General features: G+C 40.1%; 1 protein-coding gene across 2 annotated transcripts in view; it reads left to right on the top strand.

Annotated features, from left to right (window-relative positions):
* Positions 1-712: 712 nt before the first annotated feature.
* The window catches only part of arl13b (ADP-ribosylation factor-like 13b), a 71,869-nt gene continuing 51,294 nt past the window's right edge, over positions 713-21,287 (top strand). The window contains exons 1-5 of one of the 2 annotated variants that reach the window (XM_073045594.1): positions 713-821; positions 2,027-2,105; positions 9,917-10,038; positions 12,322-12,392; positions 20,048-20,297. In XM_073045594.1, coding sequence (XP_072901695.1) covers positions 9,980-10,038; positions 12,322-12,392; positions 20,048-20,297 — 380 coding nt within the window. In that variant the 5' untranslated portion in view covers positions 713-821; positions 2,027-2,105; positions 9,917-9,979. The other variant, XM_073045595.1, reaches the window with a different exon arrangement.

Below are 21,287 nucleotides of genomic sequence, written 5' to 3'. Positions count from 1 at the left end.
AAGATATCTTACAGTGCCTAAGAAGTAAAAATCACAAAGATGCTGAATTTTTGTAGTGTCTCCATTAAATAGCATTACTAAGGGTGAGTATGATGACACATAAAATAAGTGAAAGAACGTTGCCAATGCAGACATCATGCATTACAATGGAATTTCTTAGTATCTCATAGATCTAACATATCACCTACAGCATTCCCCAGATGTGGTTAAGATGCTTTAAGGCAAAAAGCATCTCCACTCCTCTGTATGTGACAGTGAACCATAGGTACACGCGGTGGTCTCTGATTCGGTGGCACTGATATACTTAGGGCCATCCTCAGTCATTGGGGTGCGTAGTGGATAGTGGAAATTATTGCCCGTTAACATTTTTTTTTATTTTATGATTTGACCTTCAGTTGTTTCCCACTCTCTAAAAAATATGTACAGTTGATGAATTCAGTTCACTTAGATGAGAAGGTTCCGAGATGTCTAAATATCTCTTCACAGATTAACAGAAAAGGTTAAAAAATTGTAATAGAAGGAAATGAATGAAACCTATATTTTCTGATACGTAGGGTCTGCGGTGATGCACGATTTTAAATCTGGTCTGCTGAAATAAGAAGTTGCAGTTCTTTCACATCACTTCATGATCTGCCAAAGTGAAAGGCCGGATTTACTCGGCGCGGCCGCAGTGGCCGAGCAAAGGCGGTTGCACTCGCTCCCGCTCCAGCCAAAAATCGAACACGGGGATGGAGCGAGCGGCCTTTAATGTTGTGACGTCACTGCGCTGCCAGGCGACGCATGTCTCGTTTCAAATGTTGCCAGGACGACGATAGAACCAGGTAAACCCCCCCGTGGCTACAAGCGCCGCGAAAACCCGGCATTCGTGTTTATGCACGGCAAGTGGCAGGCGAAGGGCAATCACGGTAGTGAGAGAGCGGTGTATACCCGAGTCCAGCAACCGAGCTCGGAGCACCAGCCTCTGCTCTGGTAGGGGAGAAGGCCTGGGGCCCCAGTGTGCCTCCCATAACTCTCTTTAAAGCAGGTAATTGGCGAGGCCGGCGCCGCTGCAGAAAGCAGTCGCAGAGATTTGTTGTGTGGTTTAATTGGGTGGCGTGAACATCATCTTTTTTGTCCGAGATTGGCGTTAACCACCGGAGGCTTTCATCGGTGCTTTTGGGGAGGATCAGGGAATCCCTGAAGACATCTCGGCTGCTGAAGATCTTTAATGGGGGGGGGGGGGGGGGGCGCTTCGGACATTATTTCACTGAGTTGGAGCTTTACCTGACGTATAAAATAAACCAGTTTTGCTCCAAATCTTACATATTTCTGTGATGTTTTTGATTTGTTTCAAATAAATTGCTGAGTACGTTATTCATAGATTGCACGGTTATTATTGGGTTAGCACTGCTCATGGATAATAGCGTTCCGTTAATACATTTCAGATTCATTCATCTCTAATGTAGTACTTTTTTCTATGCTTACTATTTTCACCTTTCTTGCTTCGTCCAGGTAGCCCTATGATGTGAACGACCATTGTAGTATTTATGTTCTATAAGAAAGATTTGTCTGGAGGTGTCATTAGGATTTTTTTTTCACTCAGCCAAAGGTTATGGTCCGGAATTCATTTTTGTGAGTGATTAGTCAGAGCAAAAATTGTTGCGGTACACTCCTAATACTGGAAATCTGAAATAAAAATAGAAAATGCTGAAAATTTTCAGCAGAATGATTCCTTGGTTGTTTACAACATTTGTTTCTAATGGTAAGGTTTTGGAGGGGGGGGGGTTGTTTTCTTGAATTAGTGACTCAAAATAAATTGAATGTGAAACACACTTTAGGTTATAACTAAGGACAGAAATACATTTTTATAGTAAAATTTTCTAAATATGAAGTATGATTTTATGTAATCTGACTTTGTTTCAAAACACTGCTAATATGGATCTTAACTGGCATTTTCAGGAGTAGAATTCCTAAATACTTCTCAAAATGAATCTTAATCTGTTTTTAAATCAATATTCCAATTAACACAATTCTTTAAATTTGGTAGGTGGGAAGTGTTGGAGTGGAGGGAAGAAGAGATTCAACTTCTGAACAACATCGTTGGAACTTCTTGAAGCTTTAGTGAGGTAATAATGTCATAACATTTTCCATTGTATCTTTACTGCTTGAGAAAAGTGTTTTTATGTTTTTATTCATTATTCAATTTCTAAGCATTGCTGGTAAGGTTGGAATTTATTGTCCATCCCTAAATGCCTTAACGAAGAAGCTGGTGGGTTACTGCTTGAACCATTGTGGTCAGTCTGATGATTGTGCTGTTACAGTACTGTTGGGGAGTTCCAGAATTTAGAATCAGAGATGAAGAACTATCAAAAATAGACATGGGGAGGCACAGGTACTAGAGCAGCTTTCTCATAATTCCAATCCAGAACTCTGGTGCTGTTTATGTGGAGCGTGTATGGTCTTCCTTTAATCGGAAACACAGTTAATGTTTCAAATAGAAGGCCCTTTATCCCAACTATGAAAGGGAAAAGAAGCACATAAATCTGCAGGAAGTACCTAGGAGCAACTTTTCTTTCATAGGGTCACACCAGGTTGACTGTAATGGATAAGCTGTAACCAAGGTTATCTGGTTAATAAGTGAATGGGAGCAGTTTGAGAGTGGGGAAATTAGCAGAAAGAACGTAGGAGTTGTGAAATCCAGAACAGGATTGTGTCATTGTGTCACACATGGACAACTGATTGAAAGTGATAGGAGAAATCAAGTGACCAGAAGCTGTGGAATTCAGGAGTGAGTCCAGAATGCTGAAACATACTCAGGCAGGTCAGGTGCTGTTGCCCAAGCTTGTGCTGGGCCTGTTGAATTCTAGTGTTTAAATCCAAGCTTTCTTTAGAAGTCATGAATGAGGCATTGAATCTTGCTGCTTCGCAATTTGTTTTGTTAAAGAGTTGATAAAACTAAGAGAACAGGAACAGAACTGCTTAGCATAAAACTTTATACACAAACGATAATAAAAATTCCACAAATGAAAGACAACCACTTAGGAAGTACTTATTTAATACTGCCATAAAATCAACCAATTAACCCTTGTAAGGCGATAGGCCCGGTGGAAATCTGTGCTAACCAACTGGCAAGGGTGTTCAATCTCTCATTGCTGCATTTGGAAGTTCCCACCTGCTGCAAAAGGGCAACAATTATTCTGGTGCCCAAGTAGAGTAGGGTGAGCTGTCTTAACAACTGTCAACCAGTAGCATTCACATCTATAGTGATGAAGTGCTAGGAGAGGTTGGTTATGGCTAGAATTAATTCTTCTCAGCAAGGAGCTGAACCCACTGCACTTTGCCTATTGCCACACCAGGTCTGTGGCGGATGCAATCTCATTGGCTCGTCTTGCGACCTTGGATCATCCGGACAATATAAATACTTGTGTCAGAATGCTGTCTATTGATTATACTGAAGTGTTTAGCATAATTATTCGTATAGTTCTGATTGAAAAGCTCCAGAACCTGGGCCTATGTGCCTCCCTCTGCAACCGGATCCTCAACTTCCTAACCGGAAGACCACAGTCTGTGTGGATTGGAACTGACATTTCCATCTCGCTGACAGTCAACACTGGTATACCTCAGGGAAGTGTGCTTAGCCCGCTGCTCTATTCTCTCTACACCCATGACTATGTAGCTAGTCACAGCTCGAATGCCATCTATAAATTTGCTAACAATACAACTTTGTTGGCAGAATTTCAGATGGGGACAAGAGAGAATACAGGAGTGAGATAGATCAGCTAGTTGAGGGACAACACATGATTCCTCATAAGGGGATCAGAAGTGGAAAGAGTGAGCAAGTTTGTTTTCCTGGGTGTCCAGTATCTTTGAGGATCCTGGGCCCATTGCATCGATGCAGCTACAACAAAGGCATGACAGCAGCTATATTTCATTTGACTTTTGAGGGGATTTGGTATGTTACCAAAGACACTTTCAAACTTCTACAAATGTACTGTGCAGAGCATTCTAATTGGCTGCATCACTGTCTTGTATGGGGTGGGGGGGGTTACTGCACAGAAAAATAAGCTGCAGAGAGTTGTAAATTTAGTCAGTTCCGTCATGGGCACTAGTCTCTGTAGTATCCAGGACATCATCAAGGAGCAATGCCTCAAGAAGGCGGCATCCATTATCAAGACCTCCATCACCCAGGTCATGCGTTGTTCTCATTGCTACCATCAGGAAGGAGGTACAGATGCCTGAAGGCACACACTCAATGATTCAGAAAAGCTTCTTCCGCTCTTCCATTTCTAAATGGACATTGAACCCTGTTACGTTCCCCGTAACTGGGTGACTTACCAGCAAAGATAGAGAGGTCTGCTGAAGTCTGATGGTACTATTTTCAAACGTTTTTATTTATAAAAGGGCACAAACGTATGGTTAATACAAAACATTCAGATCATATACGTCGTCAATACTCAATCTAAAGCACAGGTATAGTAATAATCAATCAGAAATAAGCTCTATCGTTGTCTAGGGGATAATACTGAGTCCACTGGAAATATAAAAGTCACTCAGAAATCTGCAGGCTTTTCCGTTTGGGAACCGCTGGCATTTCACGGAGAGAGAGATTGGTGAGAGAAAAGGGAACACCTGCCCGTTGTCTTTGCGAAGCAAATCCCTGTTGTTAGTTAAAAACGGTTTTTCCTTTGGTTTCAGCCACAGACTCCCGATCCGGAATCTAACGCACGTGGCTTCCTTCAAAATGGCTTCCCGCTCCGACGGGAAGCACTATCGTGTCTTCTTAGCATGTCTCCTTGGTGCGTCTGAGGGGCCGCCTCGGCAGCCCACCTTTTATCAGGGTTGTAGCTGTCAATCAGGGTGGGGGTGTGGCAATCTTTCTCCATCACCCAGCCCACGTTGCCCTGAGGGTTTGCACGTAGTCCAGTCCCCATTTCACAAAGGTGTCTCCAAGAGACAATGGCCATGTCCGTGGCTTTTGTCTGGCTGAGAGGCCAGACCACATTCCAAACCTTAAGGCTTCTCTCTTATTTTCCTGAGTCCAATTTCAGCACGTCGCTCTCTCTCTCTTGCGATTCTCACAAAGGAGGGGGCTGGGGTCATAACAACCCTTAAACACTACCTCCTGACTTCCTTATTTCTATTTTTGCATTGCTTATTTAATTTAACTATTTAATATCTATTTATTGTAATTAACATTTTTTCTATTGTTATGTATTGCAGTGTGTTGCTGCCGCAAAGATGGCAACTTGCATGACATATCCCAGTGATATTAAACCAGACTGATTTAGATCCAATGATAAAATACACGCCACTTAGTCAAAGAACAAAGAAACTCTAGAATTATACTTTGTATAGCCAATAGAGGCATACCAAATTGTTATGTATATAAAGGCCGCTTAAAGTGTAAATAGATACCGTATATTCCGGATTATAAGCCGCTACTTTTTCCCCACATTTTGAACAGCTTTGAACTCTGCGGCCTATAATCCAGAGCGGCTAATACATGGTTTTTTTTTCATGCCGCCTCGTAAACATTTTGCCTCGTAACAGTAGACCAATAAAATTGATGAGTAGTTCACAGAGGTCCAATGAAATTGTACGATAAATCAAGCGCACTTTCACAATTAAATTATTGTAAATCAGTCATTTGTACTCACCCTCATCAACATGGAAAATACTCGAAGCAAGACCCGAGCGCGTCAGACCCGATTAGACCCGATCGCAATGCGCAAGCGTCAGACCCGATTAGACCCGAGCGCATTGCGCAAGCGTCAGACCCGATTAGATCCGATCGCAATGCGCAAGCGTCAGACCCGATTAGACCCGAGCGCATTGCGCAAGCGTCAGACCCGATTAGACCCGATCGCATTGCGCAAGCGTGTCAGACCCGATTAGACCCGAGCGCATTGCGCAATCGTCAGACCCGATTAGACCCGATCGCAATGCGCAAGCGTCAGACCCGATTAGACCCGAGCGCATTGCGCAAGCGTCAGACCCGATTAGACCCGATCGCATTGCGCAAGCGTGTCAGACCCGATTAGACCCGAGCGCATTGCGCAAGCGTCAGACCCGATTAGACCCGATCGCAATGCGCAAGCGTCAGACCCGATTAGACCCGAGCGCATTGCGCAAGCGTCAGACCCGATTAGACCCGATCGAAAACGCTGCTTTTAAGTTAAAGTCGATCAATAACTTTTCCTGGTAGGCTGCAATATATATATTTTTACCAGTCGCTAGGAGATATTGGAATGTTGTTCGTGCTGTTCAGTAAAAAAGTATATGCAACGTAATTTGTGTTACCGATACGTATGTATATTTAAAAGTAGCGGTGCGGCCTAAAATCCGGTGCGGCCTTTACAATTAAAAAATTGATTTTATTTCTAAAATTAGAGCCAGCGGCTAATAATCAGGTGCGCTCTGTAGTCCGGAATCTACGGTAGTTTATTTTTAAACTTCAAAAAAATGACAATAAAAATTGGTCAGATCCAATAATTTCCCCGCACTCCGTTTAGAATCATTACATTTGAAAATTCAGCAGAAGAAAAATCTTGTGGTATTTACATTATGTATAAGTAATCAAAAACTACTTGGATTATGAATTATCAAAAAGCATATATATTCTTCAAAGTATTCATAAGATTATGTCATGGTTAGGCAGATTAGTAGGAGTTTGAACTATTCTGGTGATGATTGCCTATAAGTGAATTAAAAGAATGTAAATTGTGATAAAGCAGATTAGTGTGAATAATATGACTTGTAACACTGCATTAAGTAACCCCAGCTTCCAAGACTTAAATGAATCCAATCAAAGAAACCCCATCCATTAGATTGATGTATTTTTAGCTGCTTCTTTGCGAATATGATCAGCCAAACTAGTTGTCTTTCATGTCTTCAAACCTATAACTGTACATGATCCCACTCTCTTAGTTGCTAAGAGAAGATCGAATGGCATACCATTCTACTTTTACCTTCACTACCAAGTGGCAATTTTGCTCAATGCTTTGATAGGCGAGGTCTCCAGGCCACACACTCTGCTTGAAACCTCACCACTTTCCTTCGACACAGCAATGTGCCAGATTTCACAATTGGCTGGAAAATGCCATCAAAATGGAAACCACAGGTTCCAAGCTTAGTAGCAGAATCATAAATGAAAGAGGAAATATGAAGTAACTGTGTGAACTGACTGAAGGGCATCACCTTTTGTCATGTTGTTCGCTGGCACTTGAAAACTTGTTCACTATTACCAGGACATCTGAATATCATTGACACTTTGACAAAGAAATATACCGTAGATTCCGGACTACAGAGCGCACCTGATTAAAAGCCACTGGCTCTAATTTTAGAAATAAAATCAATTTTTTACTTGTAAAGGCCGCACCGGATTTTCGGCCGCAGGTGTCCCACGTTGTAATATGAGATATTTACACAGAAAGATATTACACGTGAGGATTTTTTAACTTTTAATTAAATCCATATGGTAACAAAAACAAATACATATTGCAAATGCTTTTTTTCGAACCGTGCCTGTAACGCGGCTACTTTTAAATATACGTTGCGTATACTTCTTTACTGAACAACATTCCAATATCTCCTAACGACTGGTAAAAAATATATATACTGCAGCCTACCAGGAAAAGTTATTGATCGCCTTTAACTTAAAAGCAGCGTTTTCGCTCCGCCGCTCCCCCCCCGCCGTCCCGTTTATCGCAAACGGCATTTAAAAGCAGCGTTTCGCTCGGGTCTAATGCCCCCTCCTTCCCGTTTATCGCAAACAGCATTTTTCCCACAAGACGCGGCGAAACCGGGTGTGACGTCATAGCATCCCGCGATGTAGTACAGAAAACAAATATAGTTAAAACTCTTCTAACTTTAACTAGAAAATGAATTACTAAGCGAAAATATTATAAACTAAATAACTGCCATAAAGGCAGCACAATGCTTTTCTTCGAGTGTTTTCCATGTTGATGAGGGTGAGTACAAATGACTGATTTACAATAATTTAATTGTGAAAGTGCGCTTGATTTATCGTACAATTTCATTGGACCTCTGTGAACTACTCATCAATTTTATTGGTCTACTGTTACGAGGCAAAATGTTTTCGGCGGCATGAAAAAAAATAATACATTAGCCGCTCCGTTTTAAAGGCTGCAGAGTTCAAAGCTGTTCAAAATGTGGGAAAAAAGTAGCGGCTTAAAATCCGGAATCTACGGTAGTCCACTTGTAAGTGTAAAAATAGACCTGTTGGGGCAGGAGCACTTAGTTGTGGTAGCTTTTCCCCTAATCCATGATTTGTTTTTTTGGCATGTCATGCATTTCTCAAATATATTTTTGAGCTTATGCCCTGAATTTTGGATTCCACCACCATTGGGAGAATCTTTTGCACTCCATTGTGGCCCAGGGAGTATATTTGCTGTGCCGGGTAAAGAAGCAACTTAGTTGGAGTTATTTGTCTATTATTAGTGCTATCTTTCAATACTCCATCACTGTTTAACCTCCCACCACTCTGCATCTAGAACCACTTTTCCTGGTTGGAGCATTGAGCTTGCATCTTGAATATCTTGTTTGTTTGTGATACTGAGTTCCACTGTTTCCGTAATTCCAGTTGTGGGTTCTTGATACTTTTGTCTCTTCCCATGCTGCCTTTTTGGCAATATCATCCATGAATGCATTTCCATGGTTTTCAATTGTAGTCATTTTAGAGTGGCTTTTACATTTTAATACACCAGCTTCTGACGGCAATTGTATGGCATCTTGTATTAGTTCTTGAATTAGTTGGCCATTCTTGATTGGGATAAAGATAAAGGAAGTGGTACTGTGAGGTCCCTTTAAATAGAATATTAAGGTGGACAAGTTCTCAGGGCCCAGGTTATTGCGAGAGGCAAGAGATAAGATTGCTGGGGCCTTGACTGATATCTTTGTGTTCTGTCTAGCCAATATGGACATCATAGATCTGGGTTGTAGTCTCACTTCAGTGGTAGGAAAGTTACTGGAGAGGATTCTTAGGGGTTGCATTTGGGAGACCTTTAAAGTTTTGATGTGTAGATGGATCTTGAGGTCTAGGTTCATAGCTTCCTGAAAGTGGCTACACAGGTTTATAGGGTAAGTTCAGGAGTTGGGAAGTTATGTTGAATATATAGATCACATCTAGAGTATTCCATTCAGTTCCAGTTTCCTCTTTATAGGAAGGATGTTGAGGCTTTGGAGAAGGTGCAGATGAGCTTTAGCAAGATGCTGCTTGAATTGGAGAACATTGTTATAGGAGATGTTGGACAAAGTTGCGTTGTTTTCTCTGGAATGGTGGAGGCTGAGGAGAGACCTGATAGAGGTTTATAAGATTATGAGAGGCATAACTATGAGTCGCCAGTGTATTGTTCACAGGGTTGAAATGTCTAATACTAGAGGGCATGTATTTAAGGTGAGAAGGGGTAAGTTGAGAGGAGATATATGCGGTGCAACTGTTTTTACACAGAGATCGGCAGGTGCTTGGAATGTACTGCTTGGGGTGATGGTAGAGCCAAGTACAATCGGGGCATTCAGGAGGCTCTTAGTTGAATGAATGAGCAGGAAATGGAAAAATATGGCATTGTATAACTTGGATAATTAATATCGAGATTTACCAGTAAATTAATCAAAAAATCATTCTTGCTGAAAATCTGAAACAAAAACATAAATGCTGGTTATGTTCATTAGGTCAGACAGTGACAGTGTTTTATTTCTCTTTCCACTGATGCAACCTGATTTGCTGAGAATGCACATTTTGCATTTGCCAACCTAGGTTGAAAGGGCTTGCTCATTAATGCCCAAACTAAAATTTAATTTATATTTTCTTCATATTTTAAACTTTAGTCTTTTTTTTTCCATGAAGTAGCATTGAGTTTGTTATTTCTAATTTTGAAAGTGCTTTTTTGTGTTGTAAGCTCTCTTTATTCTGTTGCAGATGTTGATTTCTAGTTGGTTTATCTGCAGCTGAAGTTTGATCCTCCAGTATTTCAGAGAAGATATGTTTAATCTCATGGCTAACTGTTGCTTATGGTTAAAACGTTGGCGAGAACCTGTCAGGTATGATTTTAAATTTGCTTTGACTGAACTTCTTGTCAATAACTCTACGTGATTGATCTGTGTACAATTGGATTTGAAAAGCAACTTCTGAGTGACAAGTTTCATTCTAATAAAGCCAAGGATATTTCCAAAATAACCTTACCTCAAAAATGCAGTGTTTTTCAAAAAGTTGCACAGCGATAATTCCTATCTGTATGTCAGACAGCAACATAAATTATACTATCAAAGGAAGGGAATTTCACCATTTCTAACATTAAATATTTACCTAATATTCCACTTGTGCTTCAGTGTCTTTAGCGCTCTCAGTTATTTGTTGTCAATATCAGTTTGCTTGTGATTAGTCTTTTAATGTTGTTTAGATGTCCATGTGGTTTAAAAACAAGTGGGTATGAATGGGGAAAGGTAATTTTTCACCTCAAAATTAATATTAGCATTAGGCACATAAGATACAAAAAGAGAGTACCATGACTGCTGACAATAGAGTAATTTGTTTTAATCATCATTTTCATTTAACACTTAAATTATTTTTTTTATGTATGGAAGAACTATGAGTTTACAGTAAATTTGCCAGCACAGTGAGTAAATCCTTCTGTGGATTGAATGCTACAATTTATTTCTCTTTCTTGTCCCCAGCCAAATTGGACATTCTCCCACATCTGTACTAACCTGGTGCAGATGCAAGTCCTCAATTGTCCTGGTTCACCTTATCCTAATACTTTAGTATTTCCATCCCCCATCAAAAAGGTGTTAAGTCTCCACATTTTCTCTTTTAGCTCCTCCCACTTTCTCCAAACTCAGTGTGTAGCCATGGGCACCCACATGGGCCCCAGCTATGCCTGACTTTTCATTGGCTATGTCCATTTTCCAACCCTTCCCTGGTTATGCTCCCAAACTCTTTCTGCACTACATTGATGACTGCATTGGTGGTGCTTCATGCACCCATGTTGAGCTCATCAATTTCATCAACTTGTCTCCAACTTCTACCCTGCCATTAAATTCACTTGGTCCAGCTTCTTAATTCAACCCTTCTCCTCCACCCACCTGGCTTCACCTATCACCTTCTTCCTTCCTCTCCCTCTGCCATCTTATTCTAGTATTTTCCTACTTCCTTTCCAGTCCTGATGAAGGGTCTTAACCCAAAGTATCGACTATTGATTCACTTCTATAGATGCTGCTTGACCTGCTGAATTCCTCCAGCATTTTTAATGTGTTACTTTAGAGGTGATTTGACCTCATTCAGTGAACTGCTAACATTCTGCCTCTGGTATGTCCAAACAGCCTTTGACAGAAGGTAAGACTTCGTCGTTTTGTCTCTGGTCAAAGTCTGTAAGAGTTTTTATATTTGTTTGGTCATCAAAGGCATTTAAACATAATTATTTTAATGATTCAAAGAAATTAAATTAAAAAAATACATTTTATTTGCAGAATAGGAACCTCCATTCAGATTCATGGGTATTTCCATCTTATAACAGGTATTATTAATTTTGTCCACTGTAATGCTGGGGGAAATTTGCCTATAACTCTAATTTATTTATAATTAAGTAGGAGCTATTTAGCTTAATTTCTTTTTGTTGGCTGCCTTGTGATTCAAGATCTGTCCACTTTTGATATATCAGCAGTTTACCAGTTGTACAAATAATATCCAGCCTCTTACACAGTAGTTACCTTCGTAGTAAAGATAGTTTTATAAATTAAAATCATTTATAACTAAGTAGGCTACTTTCTGATTACCTTGTTTCTAAGGGAAAATTTCCATGTTAAATATAAGTCAGCTGGGTGAGCCACTGGAAATTGGCCTCTGCGGATTAATCTGCCAGTGCCATTTACCTTTTGACTTTTTGTGGATTGCAGTTCACTGAAGTTCACTTGTTCAATATCTGTCATGTGTTAGGACTTCCACGATACTGGTAAATTATCATGACAGGAAAACTGAGTCACAATGTGAATACTCTATTAGTAATATTTGAATGGAGTATTCAGTTAATTTTCTGCTTGTGTAAGGTAATACGGATGTTTGGAATTTGTTACTTAGCAATACTCATGAGCAGTTTTGTGTTTGTTGAATACTGCAGAGACATAGTTTAATTACGTCTTGGAAGAATTAACTTATGAGTCCCTCTTGGGGTGAAAAGTAATTTAAAATAGGAAGATGCACTGGCACATACACACATGATTTTACAGTATAACAAATGAAACACAGGAGAACTGAATCTGCCACCGGTATAGATGATAAGCCAATGATCAAATGTTGTTCAAAAGTAATGCAGCACATTTGTTTTACAGGAAGGTAACTCTAGTAATGGTGGGACTGGATAATGCTGGAAAAACTGCAACTGTAAAAGGGATTCAAGGAGGTAAGCAATCTCTAGAAAAACATTACATTTTTACTCTAATCCTTTCCTAGTTGTAGGATTCAAAACACTAAGCTTAGCTCAATTTTATCTAATAGGTTCAAAGGTCAAGTTTAATGTCAGAGAAATGTATTTAATATACATCCTGAAATGCTTTTTCTTCACAAAACATCCACGAAAACAGAGAAGTACCCCAAAAAATGAACGACAGTTAAACATGAGAACCCCAAAGTACCCCCACCCAGCTCCCCCTCCCGCGCATAAGTGGCAGTGAGCAACGATCCTCCCTCCCTCCCACCAGCAAAAATAAGTGCGCATCGGTACAGTCACCGAGCCCAAGCGTCTGCTAAGCAATAGCAAAGACGTAGAGCAAATTTACCCCAAAAGCTTCGCATTTCATCCGAATTTGACAACCTACAGGTTCTCTTTCTCCCTGGCAAGGGATGCGAGTTGTCCCTCATTTTCACGGCGAGTGGGAGACATAACAGCAACCCACTGGTTTACGACCTTAGAAGTTCATTTTGCCGCTTTTTTCAAGCTCTGTGTCTGAAGATCGCAAAGACCTTGAGTCTTTGGGCCCACAGTGAAAGATTCTCCAGCCTCCCCAACGACCAACCCTTGATCCGTCTGTCTCCAGAGCCCCAAGATCTTAGGCTTCTGAACACAATCAAGATTCTCAGGCCAAATCCTTGGCATGTCAAATAGCGGCCAGTCACGGAACCCCGAGAACGTGTCCCATTCCCACAAAGAACCGAAGCCTGTGTGTAACTCCAGGTCAAAGTCTTCAAAAGAACCCTGAAAGAATAAAATAAAGATATTAAAGGTAGAAATAGAGCTGTTTCCAAAGATGCGAGCAAAGGAATCGCCGTTAAGCTCCACCCCAATTTCTCTTGCTATACTCTGAATTTACAAACCCCATTTCCAGAAGAGTTGGGATATTTTCCAAAATGCAATAAAAACAAAAATCTGTGATATGTTAATTCACGCGAACCTTTATTTAACTGACAAAAGTACAAAGAAAAGATTTTCAATAGTTTTACTGACCAACTTAATTGTATTTTGTAAATATACACAAATTTAGAATTTGATGGCTGCAACACACTCAACAAAAGTTGGGACAGAGTTAAAATAAGATTGAAAAGTGCACAGAATATTCAAGTAACACCAGTTTGGAAGACTCCACAGTAAGCAGGCTAATTGGTAGCAGGTGAGGTATCATGACTGGGTATAAAAGTAGCGTCCATCAAAGGCTCAGTCTTTGCAAGCAAGGATGGGTCGTGGCTCACCCCTTTGTGCCAAAATTTGTGACAGAATTGTTAGTCAGTTCAAAAGGAACATTTCCCAATGCAAGATTGCAGAGAATTTAGGTCTTTTGACATCTACAGTACATAATATTGTGAAAAGATTCAGAGAATTCAGAGACATCTCAGTGCGTAAAGGACAAGGTTGGAAACCACTGTTGAATGCGCGTGATCTTCGAGCCCTCAGGCGGCACTGCCTAAGAAACCGTCATGCTACTGTGACAATTATAGCCACCTGGGCTCAGGAATACTTCGGAAAACCATTGTCACTTAACACAGTCCGTCGCTGCATCCAGAAATGTAACTTGAAACTGTATTACGCAAGGAGGAAGCCAAACATCAACTCTATGCAGAAACGCCGGCGAGTTCTCTGGGCCCGAGCTCATCTCAGATGGACCGAAAGACTGTGGAACCGTGTGCTGTGGTCAGATGAGTCCAATTTCAGCTAGTTTTTGGAAAAAATGGGCGTCGAGTTCTCTGTGCCAAAGATGAAAATGACCTTCCTGATTGTTATCAGCGAAAGGTGCAAAAGCCAGCATCTGTGATGGTATGGGAGTGCATCAGTGCCCACGGCATGGGTGAATTGCATGTATGTGAAGGTACCATTGACTCTGAGGTGTATATTAGGATTTTAGAGAGACATATGTTGCCATCAAGGCGGCGTCTCTTCCCGGGACGTCCATGCTTATTTCAGCAGGACAATGCCAGACCACATTCTGCACGCGCTACAACACTGTGGCTTTGTAGACACAGAATGCGTGTGCTTGACTGGCCTGCTGCCAGTCCAGATCTGTCTCCTATTGAAAATATATGCCACGTCATGAAGAGGAGAATCAGACAACGGAGACCACAGACTGTTGAGCAGCTGAAGTCTTATATCAAGCAAGAATGGACAAAATTTCCAATTGCATATCTACTACAATTAGAATCCTCAGTTCCAAAACGATTGAAAAGTGTTATTAAAAGGAAAGGTAATGTAACACAATGGTAAACATGCCTCTGTCCCAACTTTTGTTGAGTGTGTTGCAGCCATCAAATTCTAAATTTGTGTATATTTACAAAATACAATTAAGTTGGTCAGAAAAAATATTGAAAATCTTTTCTTTGTACTTTTGTCAGTTAAATAAAGGTTCACGTGAATTAACATATCACAGATTTTTGTTTTTATTGCATTTTGGAAAATATCCCAACTTTTCTGGAAATGGGGTTTGTAGTTTTAATCACTTGATCATTTAACTACGCTGTAGAAGTTTTAGTTTCAGCTAAGAATACTTTGTACTTGCATAGAAGAAAGCATGTTTGATAAGTCTAATAGATTATGGGAAATCATCATCAAGATATTATTCAGTGACCCTATGTATCATAGACTTTTAATTTGGTGGCCAGTACATTATAATGGAATCCTGCAGTCTGATTTTCTTTGAATGTAGCTGTTGCCATAGAATTGTATCTTTTAATATACACTGCAAATAATAAGGAGTATTGAAGAGGGAACTATGAAGAAGAAACTTGTGCAGTCATTGTGAAATTTTATTTTGTGATTATTCCAGAGAGCAAGTTATAGATTGATGCCAAAAAGCCTATAAATGTGCTGTCTCCTGAGTCTATTTCAAAGGTATTTGGATTCAGCAGTACGTCTGAAATTAATTTAAATGTTATAATTTCCTATACTTCAAAGTGGTCCTTAAGTTAAATATTAGATGCTTATATAATGCTTCTAGTCAGAACATTAGCTGATTGAATATCTTGTCTAGATCTGTTTTTAATGAGACGGGGAAGTTCACCACCAGAAGTCTGATTTTTCCATAAATAGAATATTTCTGAAGAGAGAAGATGTTCTTTAATGTTCTTCAGTGTGGGCTTGGGGGGAAGAATTATATTTGGAAATTATTGCCTACTCCTTATTTCTTCCAAACATTTTCTTGTCTTCTCCACATCCACTCTATCCAGAGCTTTCAATATTTGTTAGGTTTCAATGAGATTTCTCCCCCTCCTCCCCATTTTTCTGAACACAGGCCCAGAGCCGTCAAATACTCCTCATATGTTAACCCTTTCATTCCCGGTATCATCCTCGTGAACCTCCTCTGGACTCTCCAATGTCAGCACATCCTTTCTTGGGTAACTGCTCACAGTATTCTAAGTGTGGTCTGACCAATGCCTTATAAAGCCTCAGCATTGCATCTGTATTCTGTATTCTAGTCCTCTCAAAATGAATACTTACATTGCATTTGCCTTCCTTACCACTGACTCAGCCTGCAAGTTAACCTTCAGGGAATCTTTCACTAGGATTCCCAAGTCCCTCTGCACTTTATTCATTCTACATTATATTCCATCTGCCACTTCTTTGCCCATTGCCCCAATACAAGTCCTTCTGCAAACACTCTGCTTCCTCAACATTACCATCAATTCCTTCATCCAGGTCATTGACATACAATGTGAAAAGAAGAGGTCCCAACACTGACCCCTGCGGCACATCACTCGTCACTGGCAGCTAACCAGAAAATGCCCCCTTTATTCCCACTCTGCCTTTTGCCTGTCAGTCAATCTTCTATGCATTTTCAGTAATACCTTGGGTTCTTGCTTTGTTAAACAACCTCATGTGCGACACCTTGTCAAAGGCCTTTTAAGAATCGAAATACACAACATCCATCAATTCACCTTTGTCTATCTTGCCTGTTATTTCCTCAAAGAATTCCAACAAATTTGTCAGGCAAGATTTCCCCTTTAGAAAGTCATGCTGACTTTGGCCTACTTTATCATATGCCTCCAAGTACTATAAAATCTCATCTTAATAATAAACTCCAGCATCTTTCCAACCACTGAAGGCAGTCTATATGGCTTACAATTCCCTTTCTTCTACCTCCCTCCCTTCTTGAAGAGTGGAATGACATTGGCAGTTTTTCAGTCTTCGGGAAGCCCACCCACAATGTCATTTTGCAATTGTGATCACTATTGATTTTTCTAACATGACAATACACAGGGCATTAAGTCTCTTCTGATTTTGTAGGGTAGAGTTTTTAAATTGGCTGCATGTTTTGATGGTTGGGGTTGATTTAAATATAGACCACAGATTATCTGCCATCGTGTTTGCAGTGTTAATTGGCAGTTTGCACTTTTTAGGGCTAGAATTATCAGATATCCTATTCCTTCCTTTAAATAAGTGTGCACATTTTAAAGTGAGATGTCTTTCAGCTCAGCATATAATTTTAATATATTTCTGTCTTGTGCTAGCGATATCCTTTGGGTTTAATGATGTAGCTGTGGCAGACCTAGTAAACAAAAGTTGTTTCTGTATCTCCTTTAAGGTAGGTGGTTCAGACGGGATGGAGCTTTCACTGGTGTATCCAGTGCTAGTTCATGAAACCTTCACTTACAGCCTAACATTTCAGGAAATCTGGCAAGTTGCCATCCAGCTGTGTAAGAGACTTGTAGCTCTCATCACAAATTCAAGTAACCTGATTATTTGATTGCAGATTGAAGCCATGGTAGATGCTGTTTGAAAAGTGGATTCACATTATATTAACCACTGATTTTTGATTATGTATTGGCTGGAAGGGCAACTGGTTAGAGTGCCTTAAGGTATCAGCATTTTAGTATGCATTCTAATAGCCACATTCATTCATTTAGAATCATCTGTAATGATGACATTATTGTGGTGTTTCTAAGTCCTGTATCCTTTTTTTTGCTGGCTCTTGGAGAACATGATGTAAGGGTGTATTTTAAAATCAAGTAATCATGTGTTCCTTATTTTCTGCTTAACATAGTATAATGGACAATAAGCTGCAGTTCTTCTTCACTGGGAAGACTAAATTCAGATTGGATTATGAACCACATCTTTTTGGTCTGTAGTTAGACTCTGAACCTGTCCTTTTGTACTACTGTGATATAGCTCGATGGAAGGTTGTGGAGCAGTACCTAATGAATGATTATTTTGTATTCTTTGACCAATCAATTGTATTCTCATTATTCTAGTCATAATCAATTTTGCCTTTTCTATTATTTTGAGACATTTCCTTTGTCATTTACAACTCACCTGGACTCTTTTACTTGTCCCGTCATCATTCCATTATATCATTTAATTCCTCTAGCCTTTCACTTTATTGTAGACCTTCTGTTTTATTCATTGCTCCCCTATCCATTTTTTGAAAACATTTGTATGTCCAGCAATTTGCATCTTTTTTTATGATGTCTTTAAGATACCATAAAGATATTGAAGTATTTAATAGGGGTGTTTATCAAAAGAAACAGAAAATTGACAGTGAGCCCCAGGTGAATTAGAGCAGATGACCCTAAACTTGGTCAAAGGGAGATTTTAAACAGCCTACCAAATATGGGAAGAGCTACAGAAGCGTTGTGATAGAACAGTTCTCTAACAGAAAAGTTAGATGAACAGAGGAGATTTGGTGCCTGTACAACTGGTCCAGGTGCGAGGTTGGATCTCTCTGGGCGTGGAGCTGATTTGAAAAGCTTGAGAGCGGCTTTGGGCTGGGTGGTGAAATGTAGGCCCGGATTGAGTCACTAGCTGGTATGGTCTAGGCCTGTAGCCTTTCGCTGCCACTGTGTCCTAGTGTGAGATACCATTCGCTGTTTAGACAATGTAAACGCTGGCCCAGATCAGAGGCAAGAGCCGATTTTTTTAATCTATCTATCTATTTATTTATTTATTTTTTGCTCGTTCTCTGTGATGGTCACTCCTTTTTCTAGGGTTCAGAACCTTGCGCTATTCAATTGATTGGTCAATTGAAACACCAGCCCAGATAGACTGGAAAGATAGGGTGTTGGCATCTAGGGTGATAGCCAATTTTGCTCACTCTCTGTGATGGTCACTCCTCCCCATAGCACTGAGGCTATGAAGACTGCCCCGGCTGCTGTGCTCTGTGCCTGCTAATATGCTTAACTGATAAGCAAAGCTTTGGGTTGACTGCGGGCTACTCTGTGTTTCGGATCTGAGGACTCAATTTTGGTTCAGAATATTGTTGTTCGCTTCAATTGTTTGCATGATTTGTGTGTTTTTTTTTTCTTTCTCGCGCATTGAGTGTTGGTCTTTTTATTTTTTTTCTTTAATTGGGTTCTTTCTGAGCAAGTAACTCTCAGGGTTGTATAATTTATAAATTTTTTGATAATGCACTTGAACTTGATACAAAGAAAATTCTAGAGCTTTAGCAGTTGAAGGTATAGCTGCTATTGGTGAAGTGGAATGAAATTTGATTGTGTAAGAAGCCATATATAGACATACGCAAGGAGAATACTGAAGAAGTTACCGAAAAGAAGATGGATGCAACTATAGAAAGATTTGAAATGGTGATGAGGGTTTAAAAATGTATCTGTTGCTTAGGAATGGTATAGATCAGAGAATGCTGGGTGAATGGACTTGTTTTTGAGTTAAGGTGTCCTCAGGATATCTAATATACATAGAGAGATACAGTCCTTCAAGTCCATGCCAACCATCAGCCACCCATTTCCAGGAATCATACATTAATCCAATGTAAGGGGGTTTCTTCTATTTTTGTTATTGTGTATGTTAATCAAAATAACGAGAATTATATTCATTTATTAACCAATTGGGATAGGGTTATTCTTCTGGTGGGTCTGTTAAGCAAGTAGTGTTGGCGGGCATTTGGGGAGTTGGCGCGAGGGGGTGAGAGAGGGAGGCGCGATGCTATAAGCTGGGCGAAGGAACGGACCCCGAGTGGGGATCCGAGGCCAGGATTTTTGGTGAGGAGAGGCGTTCCGGGGGTGCTTGGTTGATCACTTTGGGTGGTCCTGAGCTACGAGTTGAGGAGGTCTGAGGGGATCGAATGGTGGCGGGATGACTTTGTTAATTGAGCTCCAATGGTTGTGCATGAAGTGGTTTGGACTTTGATAAGTTTTGGTGCCTTTTCTTTATTTTCTTTTCCTTCATATATACTGTATTGTTATTAGTCACTTAGTTCTAGTAAGCTCTATAAAGTGTAATCATTTAATCGCATATGGTGTACTGTCTGTTATCTAGCGGGGTGGGGACATCACACAGCATCCACACAAGCTGATTACCCAGTTTAGCGGGGCCGAAGGCTGCTCCCCCTAGATGGAAGTGAGCTGAGCGAGCCTGAGGTGTGCCAGGGGGCTACACCAATTTTTTAAAAATTCTTCCTACATTCTCATCAACTTCTACCTCTTTACCCCAGCCCACCCAGATTCTACCATCTACACATTTGGGGCAGTTTATGGTGCCAGTTAATTTACCAACCCACATGTCTTTGAGATGCTGTTCCCCACAGATGCTTCCTCTGCTTAAACATTTAAATGCTTCCTTGTTTTTTTATTTCATATTTCTGACACATGTAGTTCTTAGATTTTTTTGTTTTTTTTTTGCAGAATCTCCATACGATACAGGCCCTACAGTGGGGTTTTCAAGAGTTGATATAAAACAGGATAAATTCGAAGTCACCATTTTTGACTTGGGCGGAGGGAATAGAATCAGATCTATTTGGAAGAACTATTATGCTGAATCCTTTGGCGTTATTTTCGTTGTGGACTCCAGTGATGTTAATCGAATGGAAGAAGTTAAAAAAACTGTGGCCGAAGTCATAAGGCATCCTCGGATTTCTGGGAAACCTGTGCTTGTGTAAGTGTCACATCTGAATATAAAACAAAGCCTGCAATGATTATTTCCTCCAATTCTTGGAAAGGTAATAATACACATTGCGATCGTTAGCAAGAAGCTGAATCACTAGTAACTAGACATCTGGGCTCCTCTGCTTCTACGTACTCAGTTGTAAAATTTCCTACAACACACACAAAATGCTGGTGGAACACAGCAGGCCAGGCAGCATCTATAAGGAGATGGTTAGGGTTAGGATCTTCGTCAGGATCTTGGCCCGAAACGTCGACAGTGCTTCTCCTTATAGATGCTGCCTGGTCTGCTGTGTTCCACCAGCATTTTGTGTGTGTTGTTTTGAATTTCCAGCATCTGCAGATTTCCTCATGTTTGCTCTGTAAAATTTCCTGTTCAGTTGTAGGGCACGTAAAAAGGAAATACTTGATCTTGAGCCATTATGATCAAGGCATTGGATTTAACATGTCAGCTTAACAACTTCAAACAAAGGAGATAAGCTGTGGCAGAAAGCAAACATTTCAATTATATTGATAGCCAAGTTTTACAGTGTAATTTTTCATATTAACATTTCAGTATTCGTTTCCAGATGACGTGTGTTGCAGTAAAATAGTTGACTCATTGTCAAAACATCTTTACAGAGTTAATGGAATAAGTTGTATCAGTTACTTCTGACTGAAAGGATAAGACTGAGAATCCACAGCACTTCTGAGGGAACTTCACATGAATGTGGAAGTCATGAACTTCCTGAAAAGCTTCTCGCTTTGATGTTCTGACTACACTCTGACATAGAATGCCAATTTTGTATAGTTTCCCGGCAGTAACAATGGTAAATTTTGTCAGCAGTATATTTTGCCATTTTAGGCTCGAGGATAGCGTAGTGATTCTGTTGATTCCAGTGAAGAAGAATGTTTCTGAGAGAAACAGTTAGGTAGATTATGTGTAATTAATCTGATGAATTCTGTTTAAGTATGTTTTGGTCTTCAAATGCATTAAAATTTG

The sequence above is a fragment of the Hemitrygon akajei genome, chromosome 5 (assembly GCF_048418815.1).
Source record: "Hemitrygon akajei chromosome 5, sHemAka1.3, whole genome shotgun sequence".
NCBI lineage: Eukaryota > Metazoa > Chordata > Chondrichthyes > Myliobatiformes > Dasyatidae > Hemitrygon > Hemitrygon akajei.
This window is presented reverse-complemented; position numbering and strand designations above follow the sequence as displayed.